The 20,400-nt window shown below is 41.6% G+C and overlaps 1 protein-coding gene across 15 annotated transcripts in view; it reads left to right on the plus strand.

Moving 5' to 3' along the window:
* Nucleotides 1–20,400, plus strand: part of PCCA (propionyl-CoA carboxylase subunit alpha) — a 420,612-nt gene that overhangs the window by 311,566 nt on the left and 88,646 nt on the right. For 14 of the 15 annotated variants that reach the window (XR_012159457.1, XM_073348756.1, XM_073348763.1 and 11 more), the window contains one exon: nucleotides 18,933–19,031. Coding sequence is in view for 13 of the 15 variants with exons in the window: in XM_073348756.1 (XP_073204857.1) it covers nucleotides 18,933–19,031 (99 nt within the window). In the remaining 2 variants the exon portion in view is untranslated. Of the gene's footprint in view, nucleotides 1–18,932; nucleotides 19,032–20,400 lie in introns of those variants that run through there. The other variant, XM_073348803.1, reaches the window with a different exon arrangement.

Below are 20,400 nucleotides of genomic sequence, written 5' to 3' on the forward strand. Positions count from 1 at the left end.
TCAGGATGGGTGTGCACAGTTATTCAATGCTTTTGGCAAAAACTAGCTTCCTCTACTATTTCAAATAATGGTATACTTAATATTGTTTAGGATACTGTGACAGGGTTGGGGCAGATGGCTACAGGAGAGTAATAGAAGGCAGATATATTAGCCCCAGTTTAAGTAGGTCCCTTTTCCCTGGGTAAGGTAACAGGGAAGGTTCCAGAACAATCAGGAACTTTCTGGAAACAAGACAGACAGGCTGATTAGAACACCTGCAGCCAATTAAGAAGCTGCTAGAATCAATTAAGGCAGGCTAATCAGGGCACCTAGGTTTAAAAAGGAGCTCACTTCAATTTGTGGTGTGCGTGCGAGGAGCTGGGAGCAAGAGGTACAAGAAGCTGTGAGTGAGAAGGCATACTACTGGAAGACTGAGAAATACAAGCATTATCAGACATCGGGAGGAAGGTACTGTGGTGAGAATAAAGAAGGTGTTGGGAGGAGGCCATGGGGAAGTAGCCCAGGGAGTTGTAGCTGTCACGCAGCTGTTACAGGAGCCATTGTAGACAGCTGCAATCCGCAGGGTCCTGGGCTGGAACCCGGAGTAGAGGGTGAGCCCGGGTTCCCCTGATCCCTCCATCCCCCCAACTCCCTACTTGATATCGGAGGAGTTGAACTGGACTGTGGGTTCCACTAGAGGAGAAGGTCTGTGGCCTGTCCCCGATCCACTAGGTGGATCAGCAGAGACTGCGGGGATTGTTCTTCTTCCTTTCCCCATGCTGGCCAGTGATGAGGTTATCTGCGTGAAAGGCAGATTTGAGCCATGAAAGTGGCCAAACTGAGGGCTGCCATGAACCTCTGAGGCAAGAAAATCATCCAATAAGCGCAGGACCACCAAGGCAGAGGAGGAACTTTGTCACAATACCTACTTAAAACCTGCAATATCCCTTTCTTATATCTATTAGCATGTGCTTGAGTAAGTTTTAAAGTTGTTTAAAATAAAGATCAAATGCATTAACAGCAGGGGTATAAAACTTTATAATATGAAATTATTTAAACCTGAAAAGTGGCATTCTTAACAAACGTTCCAGTGCTGTTCCAGTAGAGTCAAATGCCAAGGGTTGTAACTGTAGGATTATAGCCACAAGGATCAGCCTCTCCAGTTCCACCGATATCATACTTTCTGCATGGAAATAAATAATTTAGTTTTTAGTTTGCTTCTATGGACATTTATTACAACAATATAGATAAGTTCCCAGAGAGGATTCCTATTTCTTACTTAGCAGCAGTGAAAATTGCAAATTATTCTGTTAACTTGGCTTGTCAGTCAGTGTCACTATGCCAAAGAAAAATTCTCTGGATGGTAGAGAAGAAATGTTTGTTTTTCCCTGCTGTTTGCATATGCTGTTTTAAATTTTAATTAAGCATGAATATTTACCTACAAAATTGAAACTATCTTTTTGACTTAGTGGTCGTTTTCAAGATGTAGCCATAGACAACGAGTACAGTGGTTATTGTGTAATGTTATTTATTATACAGAACAAATAGGTGTAGGGTGGTAGAAAATCAATAAAATACCACCCTGCACATTAGCTGCAACACTATGGCTGCAAATTCTTCATTAGGAAGAATCTGTAGGGTAAAAAGGAAACAAAAAACTAGATCAAAAGCAATGTGGGGAATTAATGTGGAGAAGATGAAAGGGAAAGAGGCAAACAATAGAGTAGATGTAAGTGGAGGATTAAATAAAGCAGAAGCAATCATTTTTTTGTGGGACAGATGAAAAGACATTGAGAATAATTGTTACAGGAGGGCAAGTAGTGGCATCAAGTTGAAATGACGTGTATTTAATGGCCATATGAAAGCCAGGGCTTGTCCACGATTTGTGCTATCATTCATTTTCCCTGGAGTAGCTTCCTAATAGCTCTCTTAGTAAGTAAAATGTACCACCTTCACTGTGACACTCATAAAAGCCTATTTAGCTCTGTCAGAAGTTAAAATATCAAGAAAGCGTCATTCAGCATTAAATAGTTAGTGGTAACTATTTTATTTTAAAAATATGGGGCCAGATCCTCCGTTGGTGTAAATAGGCATAGCTCCATTTGACTTCTGCCCGTTTGTATGTGGAATGTTAGGTTAACTAGTCTGTTTAAAGGTGTTTTTACAGAAATAGCAATCGTGTTGCTACAATTCACAATATTTAGTATTTGTTTTAGTAAGTGGGAAGTTGCCGCGATACAGGATAAACCAGAGCTGCTATTAGGCAAAATAGTGTCTTCGTTTCCAAAAAGTACTAAACATTGTTATTGATCAGTTAGAGCTAGATTGAGTCTTTGCACCAAACCCCTGAATAAGAGGTGGCACAAAGGTACGCCATCCTAGTAGGAGCCCTTGGAAGGAATTGAGACTCTCAGGAATTGTTTCTTTCCCTGGTTCCCCTTGCTTCAGTGGAGAAGTAATTTATGCAGTTCTTTATAGGGTGCAGCTTATTCTCCATCCCCCATTTCATCAGTGTTTAGGCTCAGTCCACTTGCTTATAGGTGGGAGCAGCAGCCCTGCAAAACCTGCTCAGTGCTTACACCTTGGAAGGCCACACCAGGGGATCAAGAACCATATTTCCTTGGATCGCTGCATTGGGGACCAGTGACGATCTGGCAAAACAAACTGTCATTAAACAAGTGAAAAATTCTGCTTTCATGCTACATGTATTCAAATCTGGCAGAAAAATTACATTTTACAATATGAGAACTCTCACATTCAAATCTGCCAGGCTTGTTTCCAGGCTACTCTAGGGAAAGCCGGATTGCCAGAATCTGCCTGCTTTGATGGGAGCAACCCATTCAGAGGGGATGGGGAGTTAAGAATTGAATGTGCTCCCACCATATGTTAATAGTACTGTATTCCTCTAGGACATTGGTTTCCAAACTGGGGAGGGCGTGAAGAAATTCCAAGGGGGGTGCGAGGCTGTGAAATTTTCATAATGAAAAAAATTATCAGCGTAAACGGTTTTTATTTATTTATTTAATAGCCCAGAAGTGGGCAAACTATGGCCCACAGGACTGTCCTGCCCAGCCCTTGAGCTCCTGGCTGGGGAGGCTAGCCCCCGGTCCCTCCCCTGTAGTTATGCCGCTGTGTGGGCAGCTTGGTTTGCGCCCGCCCACCTCCCAGGCTTTCCAGTAAGCCAGTCCTGCTGCTCTGAGAGGCCTGGTAAGGGGGTGGGGAGCAGGGGGAGGGGCGGTTGGATAAGGGGCAGGAGGTCCCGGGCCGCAGTCAGGGAACAGGGAGTGGTTGGATGGGGCGGAGGTTCTGGGGGGGCGGTCAGGAGACAGGGAGCAGGGGGGGTTGGATAGGCATGGGAGTCCTGCGGGGCCAAAAAGTTTGCCCACCCCTGCAATAGACCAACAGAAAATAAATTATACATATTCTATATACATAATAACTATTCATAAAATTTTCTGGCAACCCCATTCATAAATTAGCACGTAATCCGTTCAATGTTGATGTCGATTTTGCCAGAAGTATTGCAAGACAAGCACCCAAAATGAAATACGATTCAAGTGTGAAGGATATTTTCGAAAACTTAAACCCGGAGGAATTTTGGATAAAATATTTCCCAATTTACCCAAAAGTTGGAGAAGAAGCGCTACGTATTATTCTTCTGTTTTCGTCGACGTACCTCTGTGAAAAAAGCTTTTCAAGTTTAGTCATAATAAAAACAAAACAAAGGAATCGGCTGGATGTTGAAAACAATTTGCGTTGCACACTTTCATCTTTCAAACCTAGGATTTCCCAACTCAAGAAGAAAATGCATCCTTCACTTGAAATTTGTTTTGTTTATGCTATTTCTTATTTTAAATTACATTTTTATTAAATTTTTGTGCCAAGAAAAACTATTTGTACTTAATTTTAATTTTAAATAAAAATATTTATACCAAGTTTTTGTGTTTATTTTTAATTTTAAATTACGAATTGAATTAGTTAAAGGGGGGTTGGATGATGGTAAAGGAGAGGTGGGGGGCATGAGGGTTTCTCAAAAATTAAAAAGGGGACGAGATGCCAAAAAGTTTGGGAACCAATGATCTACAGGGATTTGGCGCAGATGCTGCTTTATTAACAGTGGGGTGGGGTGCAATATGCCACCTCCCCCTGGGTCTCCTATATACCATACATTTAACTAGGTCCACTGCAGGATCCAGGGCTACCTGCCATGTAACCTATAACTCAGGGTGTACCCTCCTTAGCCTACCTTTAGCACTCAGCTCACTTCTGAACACTCTCTCTCTTACCCTCTCCTGCCCATGAGGGAAGTAGAGGATAACAGCTGTCTGTGAACAGTTCAGATCTCCCATTCTCCTAGAGGGTCCACCAGTGAAAGCCCAGTCCCCTTTTACTCTAGCCCTGCATTTTCAGGCATGCATTCTGTCTGTCTGTCTCTCTCTTATTTTTTCTTTATGGGCCATCTATTGCACTGCTGGTCCAATCAGTGTCTCCACCTAGGGATAGAGGGTGGCACTCATTCATAAGAGAAGCTATTTGTACACGGGTCAAGAAGTTTTTCATGATAGCCTAAATTTCCTTTTTCTTAATTTCATTTCATTATTCCTAGTTGTAGTTCCAAAAATAATTCCTCTAAAAGCCTTAGTAGATTGTTTGGTAATTTCTTTCCCTGTTCCTCAAACAATTTGTTAGTTGAACTCTCTGATTGTCTAATAGTTACTACGCAGTGGTATCAAAGATTTAGTTTTCCTCTATACTAAGAATAGCCAGTCTGGGATTTCAAGTATCCCTTTATGATTACTGTCGATAAATTATGACCTTTTAATGTAGACCCCAGTTAACTTTTAAAAATGTTCTTCATAAATCAGTGCAACCAGTCCCTGATCATTTCTGGTGCTCTTCTCTGCACTGTCTTCAGTTTGTCATTTGTTTCTAGTAATGTGCAGCCCAGAACTGAATGCAGTTCGCAGACTCAGTTGCTCCAAGGCTTTATAGGTCTTGATTCCTCTGCTTATAACATGTTTTAAATTTAAATCCATGAGTGCAGACCCATTGACATTAGTGATTTGCTGGATTGGTATGTAGAGAGGGACTGTTGCTTTTCTGTTCAGTGATGTGATGCTATTTCATATACAGCCTGACGTTATATTGGCCTTTTTGGCTGCTGTATTGAATTTCAAACTGATTTCTGTTTTGCTGACTTTTATTGATTTTCTGCCCATTTTTCTAATCTCTTTGTCTTGTGAAAGGAAGATTTTTTTTTTAAGAGAAGTTCAAAAGTAGTACTATCTGTGTCTCTTTAGTTATTAGTTTCACGTGCACCCCTTCTCCCCCACCCTCCCTTTATTACTGTCCCTTCTTCCTCTTCAGTACTATATTATTTTTCCCACTGGTATATTTGTAAAAGCCTTTTGGGTTATCATAATTTTCTGGACTGTTTTTGCTTCACTTACATATCTATCTATTTATTTTCCTCTAGTGGTTTGCATCACTACCTTACCATTGTAGGTACAGTTTATTGCTAACCTTATGTCTCTGAGCAGCCCCTCATGTAGTCACGTTGCTCTCTAATTATTTTTGAAATATTTGGTTACATATACTGTATAGTACCTAATATTTAATGTGATCACAAATACAATCTTCAGACAAAGCAACAAGTACAAAACAATTTGGCAACACTCTCTTTCAAAACAGTGGCACCTCCATAGAATCATAGAAGATTAGGGTTGGAAGAGACCTCAGGAGGTCATCTAGTCTAACCCCCTGCTCAAAGCAGGACCAACCCAAATAAATCATCCCAGCCAGGGCTTTATCAAGCTGGGCCTTAGAAACCTCTAAGAATGGAGATTCCACCACTTCCCTAGGTAACCCATTCCAGTGTTTCACCACCCTCCTAGTGAAATAGTTTTTCCTAATATCCAACCTAGACCTCCCCCACTGCAACTTGAGACCATTGCTCCTTGTTCTGTCATCAGCCACCACTGAGAAAAGTCTAGCTCCATCCCCTTCAGGTAGTTGCAGGCTGCTATCAATCACCCTTCACTCTTCTGCAGACTGACTAAGCTCAGTTCCCCTAGCCTCTCCTCATAAGTCATAGTCCTAGACTATGTCATTATAAGAACACAGGATCTAAGAGATGTCCAAATCACCCATGCCATGAGAGGAACTGTTGATTGCTGGACTGGCCAGCGCCTGGTGCGGTCAGTCATGTCCATCAGGATTGCACCGAAACATAGAAAGCAATCCAAATCACACAGATGGCAATACAACATCCAAAGACTTCAATCCTCAGTGTACCAAGAGAACTTCCAAACACTCTTCAGTGAAAAACTGGCCATATGGAAATAACAACATAAGTGCCGAAGAAGACTGGGAAGCCCTAAAACAGACCATCCAGGAGGTTTGCGAGGAATCCATTGGCCTTGCTACCCACCACCACCAAGACTGGCTTGACAACAACATTATTGAGATTACAGCCCTTTTGGACCAGAGGAGAAAAGCTTTCTGCGATTGGGAAAACCAATCAGTATCTAGTTAGAAGCAGAGCTCTTTCTATCATCTGAAGTTCAAAGGAGGATCAGAGAAATAAAAAACGAATGGTGGGAAAACAAAGCAAAAGAAATCCAAACGTTCGCTGACAGACATGTGTGGAGCTTATTTTGTGAGACAAAGACCCTCTATGGACCAAGCTCATGTGGCCTCACACCTCTGAAATTCGAAGATGGTATTACACTTCTGAAAGATAATGAATCCATCAAAGATCGCTGGAAGGAATGCTACCAAAAGCTTCTAAATAGAGAATCAACTGTGATTTGACACCATCAACTCCATCCCTCAGCACCCAATTTGGGAAACTCTTGCCAACCCACCAGCACCTGAGGAGGTCTGCAAAGCAGTTAAACAAATGAAGTACAATAAAGCACCAGGCCCTGATGGCATACCAGCTGAAGTACTGCAAGTGGGGGGAGAAACATTGACTAACAAGCTTCACTTGCTGTTTCTCAAAATCTTGAGCACCGAAGAAATCCCTGCTTACTTACATAATAGTAACATCATCACCATTTTCGAAAAGGGAGACAGTGCACTTGTTTTGTTTTGTTTCCCTTATAGAAAGTCATTTTAGGGCAAATACTGCCTCTTTATCTGTGGTGGGTCCCTGTAAGTGGGGATGGTGGGGATCCGTTGTGCAAATGGGAAGAAGATTTGGGGAGGTTTTTGGGGGGTTGAGCATCCCTTGTGTAGAGCTCTGCTCAAAAGAGGCTCACAGCTCCAAGGGGGAGAGGCCAGAGGACCCACTACTATGCAGATCCACCAGTCTTTGACCCTTCTTCTTAGGAATCTCCATATGGGCTGTGGCTACGGTTTCAGCCCTATAGGCTAGAGTAGTCTTTGTGGAGTGACTCTGTTGGCTCTCTGCCTCCTAGGTGACATGGCTTCTCCTCTGCACAGTTGGCCAAAACTCAGCTGGGTTACGTGGGCTGGGCATTGGCTCAGGATTTGTGCCTTTGTGCTTAAATGAAGTGTTAGGAGAAAGTACAAAAAATGTTAATATCTCTGGGGACTGAGAGGGGTTTAAAAGTAAAAGTATTAGAATCCATAGTTTGTTTCCATTATTTTCCCATCATTGGAATCTTTTTACTGGAATCTTGTGACTCCTGTGGAAAATCTAAAACCAGTCTTGATTCTAGAGTAGAAGGGGTTATTGGTTATTTCTTTTTAGTTTTAAAAAAGTGCACAACAAGAGAACTTATGTTTTAACCACTCAAATATAAGTAATGATAATGGTGTTACTGAGAGATCCCAAAGCAAACCAGCATTATTTAGAGACAGGTCTAAGGTAGCTCTGTGTAAGTATTTAGGAAATAAACTTCTGTTTTCATTGCAATAGAAACAATAAAAAATGAATGCATTTGTATTTGAGAGACCTACACAGTTTTATGTTATTTAAACAGGCTAGGATAATATTTGTGGTGTGTTCCTACCTTAGATTTTGGTGACTTAGATGTAGCGTATGTTGTTGTACTGCATCCTCTACAAATTTGATGGTCTTTTCTTTAATTCTGGAGGATGCCTCCAGAATTCCTAATTGTTGCAGTAAACATGTCTTTCTGACTTCATTTTATGGAATGCATGTTTTATTTAGTGAACTGTAAGACTCATTCCATTGTTGTTCACAACCATTATAAAGACATGTATCTTTGATTTTCAAAAAGTTTTGAATATTTATAGGTGATAAAAATAAAGAGATTGTTTAGCAGGTGCTGACTTCAGTTTGTAGTTACAGTATTGCAGTCGTATCATGAGGTTTGTCTGGTGAGAGAATTAAACAAAAATAACTTCAAAGGATGTAGGTAATCTGCCTCTAATGCCAAAGTATTTCAGGGTGTGAACTTTACTTTTTCCCCTACATTTGCGTAGATCGGAAAACTGAATGTTCCAAACAACTTGTGGAAACTTTTCCACATTAGCTTTACATGTACTAAAAATGCAATTAAATGTGTTCAGCTAAATGCATAAAAATGGCTAGAATTAATTCATGTGGGAAAGAATTAAAAAAAAATACTATTGATTTGTTTTTAGCTGATACATTTAACATGGCAAATTTGAAATTAACCCTGGTAAAAAGTCAGTGGCACCTAATTAAACTTATTGAGAATACCAATATACACAGAATTCATACAGCATTTATTTGCACAAGACATCTCTGCTTCTATCAATGAGTTCGTGGTAAACAATGCAAAGCCATTATATGCTCAAATAAACAGGAATAAATGTAAACATGTATTGTTTGTTTCCACATAATGAGTCATCTCCTGTGGTATCCATCTTGTTTCAAACTTTTTGTTTCATTTCCAAACTTTTTAATCTGTATTCCTTTTGTGAGAATGGCACCTATAGTTTCCCCCAATCCTTGCGTCTCCTTGTTGTGTTCGCTTTTCCTCCTGCCCTTAACTCCTATACATTAGGCCGAACTATCTTATGTGGCTGAATTCTTCTCACCTCTATCTATCGTTGAAGCCTCTAGAGTCATTGACATTCTCCTCCTCTTGCCTGTCTTTATTTTAAAGCCCAGCTCAGGCTGTTTGTACAGTGAGAATAACCTTACTATTACTCTGAACGCTTTCACAGTCTCTACTTTCTAAAGGTCATGTTGGTTCATTTGGTGAGAAATTTTGTATTTGTTTCAAGCCAAGAGTGCTCAGGAGAGAAACAGCTGTGAATTTTGTGTGCGCGCGCACGGGAGTAAAGTTCACACTACCAAAAGTATGGTGTAATGTAGATGTTGTCATCTCACTTACTGTTGCTCTTTGCAGACCTGCAGTTAAAATACCTGCTTCACTTTTAGAGTATGAGCTCATGTTTTAAAAGTTAGCATGCTCATAAAAAGCTAAAATAAAGAGCCTCCTGGTTACATTGTCCTTCATCTAGTCTCTTTTCTTCCCTAAATTTTAATGATTGAGCTAGTTGCTTTTTACATCTGGAAGAAAAGAAAAGACCTCCAAGGGCCACTTCACTCTGATAACTGGCACAGCTGGTAAAAAGGTGTTTTTAACCAGGTGGGTTAATATGGAGTACAGATGTGTTCACTGTGTTTTTTTGGATGAGGGGCATAAGTGAGATCTGAAGTGGCCAATGGCATATTAGGAGGGAGTTAAGAAAGAACTTGCTTTAATTATATAATGTGTTTCCTAGCTACAGCACAGCAGATTTAGATTAAATGTCAGGAAAAGCATCCTAACGTAAGCACAGTAGGACAATGGAACAAAATACCTAGGGAAGTCATGGAATCTCCTTCACTGGTGATTTTCAAAAAGAGGCTGGATATAGCCACCGGTCTTGAGTGGTTTAGATACAACAAATCCTGCATCTTGGGAGGGGGTTAGACTAGATGACCCTTGCAGTGCCTTCTAACCCTATGGTTCTATGATTCTGTAATTCAACAGTTGTCTTGAAACCCAGGGTCCAGCTCCAATTCAGTCTTGGGATGGTAGGTGATAACTGAGGGCATGTCTACACTACAAAATTATCGACCTATGTTAGGCTGACTTACAGTTACCACAGTATTTACTGGGATTTTTTCATGTACACACTATCCTGTTGGTGGTGCACATCCTCACCAGGAGTGCTCCCACCGACTTAAGAGGGGCAATGTTGGGGGCTGAGAGCCCAGAGCTCCCTGTTGGGAGCCCAACTGCCTCCTGGCCTGTCAGCTCCGCTCACTGCTGAGAGCCCAGCCCAGGGGGCTCCCTACTGGGATCCTGGCATCCGCCCCGGCTCTGGGCACAAAATTGTGCATCCCGCGCCTGGGCAGCACTCATGCTCCCAGTGGGGAGCCCGGAGCCCAGACAGTAGCTGGGCTCACAGCTGGAGCTCCACAACCACCCTAGGGGTGACAGCCATGGCTGTTAGCTGGGTGTGGGGTTCACAGCAGGGACCTTACCAGCCTTTCTTGTCAATTTCACAGCTCCAGCGCAGAGCTGTGAAACTGACAAGAGTGACAGCCACTAGCTGATGTAAGTAGCACAGTGTCTACACAGACACTGCATCGCCCTAACTATACTGACATAAGCCCTATGCCTCTCGTGGAGACATTTACATCGGCTGGTGCAAGGCTGTAGTGTAGACACTGACATAATTAGATCAACGTAAGCTGCTGTCTGTCCTAGGGTACTTCTACACTGCAGCTGGGAATGATCTTCCCAGCTCAGACAGATGGACTTGTGCTAGCAGGACTCGAGCTAGCTTGCTAACAATAACAGTGTGGATGCTGCAGCTCAAGCTCACCCAAGCCCCTGGGTCTGAGCTCAGGTGCCTAGCCTGAGTCTCAGCCAAGACTACAATGTCCACACCGCTATTTTTAGCGCAAACTCACTAGCATGAGTTTGTCTACCTGGATTGGGAGTCTGGCCCCAGCTGCAGTCTAGACCTACCTTTAGGGACTACTGCAGCCGTGTGTCCTGTTATGACAACTGAGATCAGTAGGATTGGAACTACTAAATGAAATCAGCACCCAAGGGCCCAGTAAACCTAGCTTTTGTCAATACAAAATGTTCAAATCAAACGTATCGTTTGGTCAGTCCTTTTCTTTATAATTTACTAATTTAATGAGAAATAGCATTGCTGCCAGTGCAGTGTAAGGGGAAAAATCATTGGAACTAGTGGCCGATTGTGTCCAATATGACCACCTAGATGATGTATAGCAGGGGTTCTTAACCTTTTCCTTTCTGAGGCCCCTCCCCCGCAACATGCTATAAAAACTCTACAGCCCACCTGTGCCACAACAACTGGTTTTCTGCATATAAAACCCAGGGCTGGCATTACGGGGTAGCAAGCAGGGCAATTGCCCCAGGCCGCACGCCAAAGGGCCCCCCGTGAAGCTAAGTTGCTCAGGCTTTGGCTTCAGCCCCAGGTGGCAGGACTCAGAGACCCGGGCTTCAGCCCCACGCGGTGGAGCTTTGGCTTTCTGCCCTGGGCCTCAGCGAGTCTAATGCTGGCCCTACTTGGCTGACCCCCTGAACCCTGCTCACGGTTCCCCTCGTTGTGAACCACAGATATATAGTGTCTTGTGTTGGATACAACTTTCAAGTATAGCAAAGAACACTTTTCTTTCTCATTAGCTATTTTGAAGTCTGCTGATCTCATTGGATCTATGCACCAAGTTCTAGATGATGTATGGAATAAAGCATTTCTGTTCAATTGGTGGACTGTTGTCAGTGCTCAGCAGTTTGTTGTAGCACAGTATTTAGCTTAGACCACACACAGAAGCCCATCAAGTACATAATTCTCATCTTAAAAAGAAGGCCATTTCCGAATAAATCAAGATATTTTTTCCCACGAAGTATGGGGGTGTGTGTGTGTGTGTGAGAAAGAGAGAACTTTTTTTAATTTCTCACATATCCTCTCTCCCAGTATGTATCCATGCAGTGTTACCTGTAACGACCAGATGTCTAAAGTTGACCTCCCGTAAATAAGACACCAAAAATTAAAGGCACAAGAGTCGCCTATAAAAGAGCCAGAATAGGAATTCAGGAATTCTTGGTGCTCAGCCTATGAGCTAATTGTTAGGGATATTGTGTCTATATTAAAAATTATTTGTTTTTGGCCTGTCCATCATTTCTTATTGTGAAGCTTACCATAAGGTTTAGTGAAGGTTGCTACTAAACAAATTATTTTTAAAAATTCATTTCTTTTCTAAAATCTGATTGTTGTCTAAAATGGAAGCAGTTTAAATCTATCTTATACTCATGGTAACACAGCTGTACAATAAGGCCATTACCTATTCTTTTCAGATTTCCACAGTTAAGTGGGAAAAGACTTGGGATCATGGTCTGCCTTTGAGGTGAACGAATGGAACCTTTGCAACTGAAAGGCAGTTAAAGATCAGACTTGCTTAGCGCTTGCAATACATAGACATGACTTTTGGCTCTCAATCTCCAGCAAAGACGGGGGAATGTCTGAACTATTCTGCCATTTTCCGGCTGGCCCTACCTGAGACCTCTCCCTAACTTCATTTAGTGAAGCTGAGGCTCTGCTCTAAACTGTTACTTGGTGACTATTCCCAATGCACTATCCACAAGCTGAGGAAAGACAGAAAATGGTGCACTTTGGCCACACCCCTAAGCATAGCCTGAAGGGAGTGGTGTATGAGCTAGCCTCACCAGTTCTATACTCTGGGGACTCCATGCTAGGACAAACCCCAGCAGGACAGTGCTGAGTAGTTTCTGTGCTCTTCGTGCTGCCGGGGTGGTGCAAACGGGATGGAGCAGGGAAGAGAATCAGGCTCTCTCTTTCTGTTCTGTAATGATCCTATGAAAGCATGAACCATGCTTCCCAAACCCACTGTACGTGATCAGGCTAAAGGCACAACGGCTGTTACAAAAGATTATCCTGATAAACATCAATTTCTCAACAACTAATTTCTTTAACTCTTTGCATTAGTGTGGCTTTGACCTATGTGACTGCAGTTACTTTACAAATATAAGCTATGTTCTCAGTAATGACTCTACAAGAAAATCTGAAGCTGCCGAACAACAAAGCATTTGCCATGGTAAAATTCATTTGGAGGATAAAGTGTGTCTGTTAGGCTTTTCTAAGAGGACTTTTACCCTAGTAAATGCCAAAAGTAGGGTCTTGCTGATCAGAGTGATAAATGCCATCACTTTTCTCTCCTTTTGTTTTGTTTTTTATTCCATTGCCACTGAGCTGAAGAGTTGATATTTATTACAGTCTTTCCCCATTACCTCCTAGACTGGCATGCTGCCATTTCCAGTGAGATGTACCAAGCCTCTACTGACAATTTACATGAATCTGCCACTGTACAGAAAAGAAATCTAATATGGAGCTGACTGTGTGTGTGTTTGAGTTATTAGGGAGGAAAATGATCTTGTAGTTATAGGCTGTCCACTCTATAAATGTGCTAAAATGCTTTGAAAATCTGAAAGAAATCATGGTACTCCATACAACAGAGAAATGTGCATTTGAAGTCAGAGCCCAGCAATTCAAAATCTTCTGGTCTCATTCATAGCAGGTAAAAGGCTGCCTTGATGACACTTAGAGCAAATGAGTTTCTCTCCTGCAGTCATGCACTGAATAAATCGCTTGATCTGGTTTGGTACAAAAGGGCAGGATCTATAAATAGTTAACTGAGCTTTCTTCAGGACAAGTGATGTATAGGCTGGAACTCTCTCTTGGGGTCTTTTTGAAGTAAGTGCAAATATGAACAAAAGGAAAGTTTGTAAAAAGGGATTCTTCTAATGAGATTGAAACCTCACACATTTTAACTTCTTTTTGAGAGTACAGGGACAACCACTTCAAAGGTATTTAATGCTGACCTTGCATTCGTTTCAGAAAAAGAAAGGGGGGGAGAGGGGAAAAAGCAGATTTCTGTTAAACTGATGTGAATATATTTTTTCAACAGATGCACACAGATAATGCACCTTATCACTGATTAGTTAATTTGTATCAAAGATGTTCCTCTCATATAAGCTGTAGTGCATCCAGCTTTTATTTGAAAGCCACTGCTAGCAGGTTTAATGTGAGCTCTCCCTTTTGTTCCTTTCCCAATTTGCTTTTGCATTGTGCTGTGCTGTACTGTTCCCCAAAGGCCATGCCTGTCTTGTTTGCTCTTTCATGCACCTTTTCTGCAGCTCCTCTTAGATATATTTATTTTAAATCATTTCTGTGATTGTGTTGAGTGATGTTCTGGATCTAACCTAAATAAGGCTGTAAGTTATACTCTGGTATGAATACCTCCACCAAAATGTCTGGTCAGTGGTGGATATGGTAAATAAGACTCTTCAGAAATACTACAAAGAGGCATCTGTTTTCATGATATTTCCAGCGTCAGATTTTTCTAAGGAGGAAAGGTTATTTTCCAATTGAACCTAAGCAGCTGAAAGTCTTGAGTCCAAACCCTCTTCTTTCTCTCACTTTGTCTTACAGCCAAACCAACCAAACAAATGATTTTGCACATTCAAAACCTGCCATGTGGCCCCAGGGGTTGTAGGAGTTTCCTGATTGTTTGTTGTAGCCTCGTTAGCCCGGGACAAAAATTAAACAAAAGATTAGTGCTGCAAAATTTGCTCATCTGTTTACTACTTAGTGTCTGTAAATCACTCAACTGTACTGTTGTCCTAGTGTCATCCTGTAGTGTCTGAATAGCCGATGCCTAGAGGGAGGTATCTTCAAATCTCAACAACCTACCGATGCTGATTTCTGTTTAAAACAACAGTATGGACAGGCTCAGCAGAATTCTATTTCTCTCTATATATTTTTTATAGTTTTGATGGATAATACGTTCATTTATAAGCTTGTTTTTTATATTTATTTATATTTTTTGTTGTTGTGTGAGATGGCTTTGAAACCTGTTTTTTCAAGTTTATCTGTTAATTTTCACAGTTTCAGGAAATTATGGGGGAGTCCGATATTGGGGGGAATCAAATAATTTATTGACAGTAGATATTGAGGTTCAAAAAGTTGACGCTATATAATGATTAAAACACAATTTGTCACCATCATATGTCAAAATAGACAAATATCCTTAAATCAAACTCTAATAAGTTGTCAAGCACTATTTTTCTTACTTTGCCTTTTGATTATCATCGATGGAAATATTTTTTCACTGGTTTGTGTGTACAGTGAAATTGACGTTTAGTGACATTTACTGGTTAAAAATCGAATCCTTCCAAGCCTAATTATAGAGGTTTGTGACATTCCCACTGAGTCAGACAGTTCTCTGACCATCATATTTGGCTTTCTGCTTCCATCCCCTTAGCTAGCTTGGCTTTTGGACTTGTGGTTCTGCTCTTACTTTACTTGGCTCATTTCTGGAAGGGACAGCCTCACTACTGTAACAAGTAAGGGTCTAATTAATCCCACAAATAACTGTTTTTTCTTTGTTTTTGGCTTGTATAGAAGCTTCTTGCTACATAGCGCAATTAACCTGCTTCCTGCAAGGCCACTCTGCTTTTATCCTCAGACCTTGCCTCATTTTTCCCATGGTGAGATATATTTTCCCCTCCCTTCCCTGCCACCTTAAGCATTAGAGCTTTTGCTGTCTCTGTCACCTTTACAAAATTTTCTCTGGACTCTCTTTGGTACAGACTGCATATCTGATTCCGTCATTGGGCCCTACATGTCTTGCTGAATGGTGAATATATGGTAGAAACAATGCATTGCCTGCATTTTCTCTTTTTCCACACAATCCACAGTAAATGCTGCAGTGTTTGAACCATGTTTCACTAATCAAATCTGCTCCAGAGCCTCTGACTTGCATCATCGCCACCCTCACAATGTGTTCTGCCCCAGTTCTTGGATGCTAACTTTATCTGAATCACAGATGACTAGACTTGTATGTATTCTTGTGAGAGCTCAGAGTTTGGTAACTTGCCAGCGTTACACTTTTTAAATACCTTTTTACAGTGATAGAGGAACTAATAATGAAATCGATTGCAGAGTTGAGGTGTTTGAATGGCGCCCTTCACCCTTGATTAGTACTTAGATGTCAGCTGTAGCTTCTACCAGACTCTATGTAAGTCTTGCAGAAGTACAACCCCAGAGTGCAATCTCAGTTGCTTGCTGGCCCGTATTCTGCTCTGCTCTGGTAGCTGCTCCTTTGTTGTTCCTGAGAAACATTGCAAGTTTATTATTATTATTTCTTATTTATTTGTATTACCATAGAGCAGGGGCGGGCAAACTTTTTGGCCTGAGGGCCACATCAGAGTTCCAAAACTGTATGGAGGGCCGGATAGGGAAGGCTGTGCCTCCCCAAACAGCCTGGCCCCCACCCCTTCCCACTTCCCACCCCGACTGCCCCCCTCAGAATCCCTGACTCATCCAACCCCTCCTACTCCTTGTCCCTTGACCTACTCCTCCCAGGACCTCCTGCCCCTAACTGCCCCCCCAGAACCCCACCCCCATCCAACCCCCCTGCTCCCTGTCCCCTGACTGCCCCGACCCCTATCCACACCCCCGTCCCCTGACAGGCTTCCCCCCCCCCGGGACTCCCATGCCAACCGCCCCCTGCTCCCGGTCCCCTGACCATCTCCCATAGAATCTCCGCCCCATCCAACTGCCCCCTGTTCCCTGACTGTCCTCTGGACCCCCTGCCCCTTATCCAACCCCTCCGCTCGCTTACCATGCTGCTCAGAGCACCAGGACTGGCAGCGGCATGGTGAGCTGAGGCTGCGGGGGAGGGGGGGACAACGGGGAAGGGGCTGGGGGCTAACTTCCCTGGCCGGAAGCTCAAGGGCCTGGCAGGATGGTCCCATGGGCCAGAGGTGGCCTGCGGGCCGTAGTTTGCCCACCTCAGCCACAGAGCCAAGGAGCCCTAGTCATATACCAGCACCCCATTGTGTTAGGCACTGTACAAACACAGAACAAAAGATGGTCCCTGCCCCCAAAGATCTTATAATCTATGTATAAGATAAGAGACAACAGATGGCTACAGACAGACAGGGAAGTACAAGGAAAGAATGAGACAGTACTGGTCAGCATGATAGACAGTAGTCTCAGCACTCCAGCAGCCTCGCTGTTGCCAAGATCTTTGTAGGCATCAGTGCAAAGGAAAATTTTGAGGAAGGATTTGAAGGTGGTCTTTGATGGTGATTGTTTTAGCACAACTGATCTTTTTCTTGTTAATGTTCTTAATTATGTCATCAGAGAAGGATTGGCTTTTCTAGCAACTTTAGTTTGGAAGGACAGCTGTCAGTCAGAGAGTGTGAAGACAGGGCAGCAGGCTTGTTCTGCTCTAAGTGGAGTCTCTTTCACAAGTTTGTCCTGTTCTCAACAGAGATAGTATTTGCCAATTTACTTTTATTGACATTAGGACAGATTCACTGGTATGCTCGGGCTGTGTTGTGCTGCTCCTGTGATGCAAAGCAGCTGTAAACCTGGTTTAACTTAAGCCAGGTTGATGGCTGTTTTGTATCACTGGAATAGCACAAAGCAGCTGGTTCGTGCCAGCTGATCTAGCCTTTTGGTGAACCATTATAAATTATTTGTTTTATTTGTGGTCTCTATACATGACTGTATTTGAAGTCAAAACCTGTAGGAATATTGAGTGGATCATATCCATTAAAGAAAACTTTTATATTCTAAAATAAGCATCTGTGGAATTAGAGGTTTCTTGGGCTAAAGCTTTTCTAAGCTAAAATTAAATTATGCATGTTAGCCATATATGTTTGTTTATCTGGAACTCCTTTAGATACAATATAATTTTTTCTGCCTTATCCTATTGTCAGATACATTAAATGAAATTATTAAATGTTAAAATTTAAAAATGCTGATTTTTAGATGTCTTTACTATGTTGTCAAAGGGCACAGCACTTACTGTAAATACAGTTTTGATGTAGCAGTGTTTTCTTCCAGTTTACTGAGATAATTTCAGTGGCATGAAATATAAGTGATTTTGGTAAACTTGATGTTGTTTGTGGTTTATTGATTTGACATATTCTGGGTCTTTTGAGGGTATGACTGGATGCAGGATAACAAAATCCCCATTATTTTCCTTTTATTTAAAATACAATGTATAGTTGAGATCATTTGTACTTTGCACTTGCATAAATAGCATTTTACATGTTCAAAGCACTCTACAAACATTAATCTTCAAAATATTATTGTATAAATGGTATTTTTACTACCTTTTTATTAAACTCTGCTGTTGTTAAACTCTGAGGTCCTTGTAGCATAATACAACATTCAGCAGTTGTAGTAATTTTTTTTTAACAGGGGGTGATAGCCCAGTTAGAGTGAATGTAAGAGAGCACAGTCAGCATTATTCCTGTTACTAACTTTGTTTCATAACTCAGCTTGTTTGTCCTTATGTAGAAAAATTCTCTTATTAAAAAATACGCAGTGATGATTTTTTCCCCTTAAGTCTTTCAGGATAGCCACAATGGAATGTAAGTGTGAAATCAGTCCTCTGATTAGTAGTAGATTGAGGGAAAACATGACAGAACTTGCAAAGTTTGATTGGACGTTGAGGTGTAACACCAAAGAATTAATTACTGCTTCATATTAATCAAGATAACAATGCAAAACCTTTCATTAAGATCACAGGGAAAGTGCTTCCTTGGTCCTTGGAGAGGATATTATATGCAAGCCCTGTGGTGTGGGTTGCAAAGTGTCACTGGAATTTATATGCATTACTTGTCTAATTGCAGTAAATGTAGCATGTCCAGTTAGATTTAAAAGTTGGATGGGTGTTTGTTACTTGCTAGAAATCTCTTGAAACCTCACTACTCGGAGGCAGCTGTTCACAGGTCCTTCACCTCTCCCCAGAGATGCCTAGAAGACTCTGTTGTTGGACCCTGTCTTTTATGGCAGAAGCAGTAAACATGACAGGTTGTTTGGGAGCCATCTGTTTTAAAACAGTTTCTGCTTGGTATGCAGCAATGAACTTGAGATCAGTGTTCTGTCCGTCTTCATGGTAACAGTCTTGTTTGGTGTCACAACAGGTGGACGTTGATGGGATGAAACTAAATGTGACCAGTGAGTGGAACCTGGCTTCACCCTTATCGTCTGTCACCATTGATGGCACTCAGAGGACTATACAGGTAAATTCACTGACACATTATTTGTGGAACTGAAATGACTGCATCCCTTCAGATCCAAAAACCACTGTATATCTGTATGGATACTAAATTTGATGTACAACAGAAAAACACTGTGTTGCTCTAACATAGTCTTTCTCCCTCCATTTAACAAGCCCGGAGCTTTATTGAGATCAATTTCTAGAGAAAATATTTGAGAAGATGACATGTCAGAATACTTTTTATATTAAAGACAGTATCACACCTTTCAACTATCTCACATTTCAAATACCTTACTCATTTTGGTCTGAGACTTACCTACATTTCTCACAATTGTAGTGTCTTCTCACTTCTATTGTTGAAATAAGAAATATGTATTTATTAAAGGAGCAAATCTGAAGTCATTCCTGCACGAATAATTTTGTGTGTCCCTCATTTTCAGTCTTTCCAGATTGAAAGGCAAGGACCGCATCTTTCCTGTATTGTTGTTTTTTATTAGTGTATGTCAGTTTCTTGCTTTAAAGAAGAAGAAAAAAGCAACTCCCTAACCCCCACAAAACTAAAGAATAGTTCATGAATGGTATCAGATTCTAAAGTATCCCCATGAAAGTGTTTAAAAACAAGACATTGCATTGCCATGGATTTTATATTAACTGTTTTTCGATTTTTCCCAAGGTAGGGTGGTTCAGAATTTGGATGGGCTAGGTCTGCACTACCACTTATGTTAGTGTAACTTACGTCGCTCAGGGCTTGAAAAGTCACCCACCTGAGCGACATAAATCACACCAACCTAAGCATCAGCGTAGACAATGCTACGTCGGCGCGAGAGCTTCTTCCGACGACATAGCTACCACCACTCATGGTGGGTGGATTAATTAAGCTGAGAGGAGCTACACTAGAGCAGTGGTTCTCAACCAGGGGTACATGTACCTCTGGGAGTACAGAAAGGGCTTCCAGGGGGGTACATCAACGCATCAGATATTTGTCTAGTTTTATAACAGGCTACATAAAAAGCATTAGAGAAGTCTGTACAAACTAAAATTTCATGCAAAGACTTTTATACTGCTCTATATACGATACACTGAAATGTACATACAACATTTATATTCCAGTCGATTTATTTGATAATTATATGGCACAAATGAGAAAGTTAGCAATTTTCAGTAATAGTGTGGCTGTGACACTTATGTATTTTTATGTCTGATTTTGTAAGCAAGTATTTCTTAGGTGAGGTGAAAGTTGGGGTTACAAATGACAAATCAGGTGTCTGAAAGGAGTACAGCGGTCTGGAAAGGTGGAGAAACACTGCCCTAGAGAGCTTATAATGGCACAGCTACAGAGGTGCAACTGTGCCGCTGTAAGCTCTCTTGTGTAGCCAGAGCCCCATTTACTA

The sequence above is a fragment of the Lepidochelys kempii genome, chromosome 1, assembly GCF_965140265.1.
Source record: "Lepidochelys kempii isolate rLepKem1 chromosome 1, rLepKem1.hap2, whole genome shotgun sequence".
Lineage (NCBI taxonomy): Eukaryota > Metazoa > Chordata > Testudines > Cheloniidae > Lepidochelys > Lepidochelys kempii.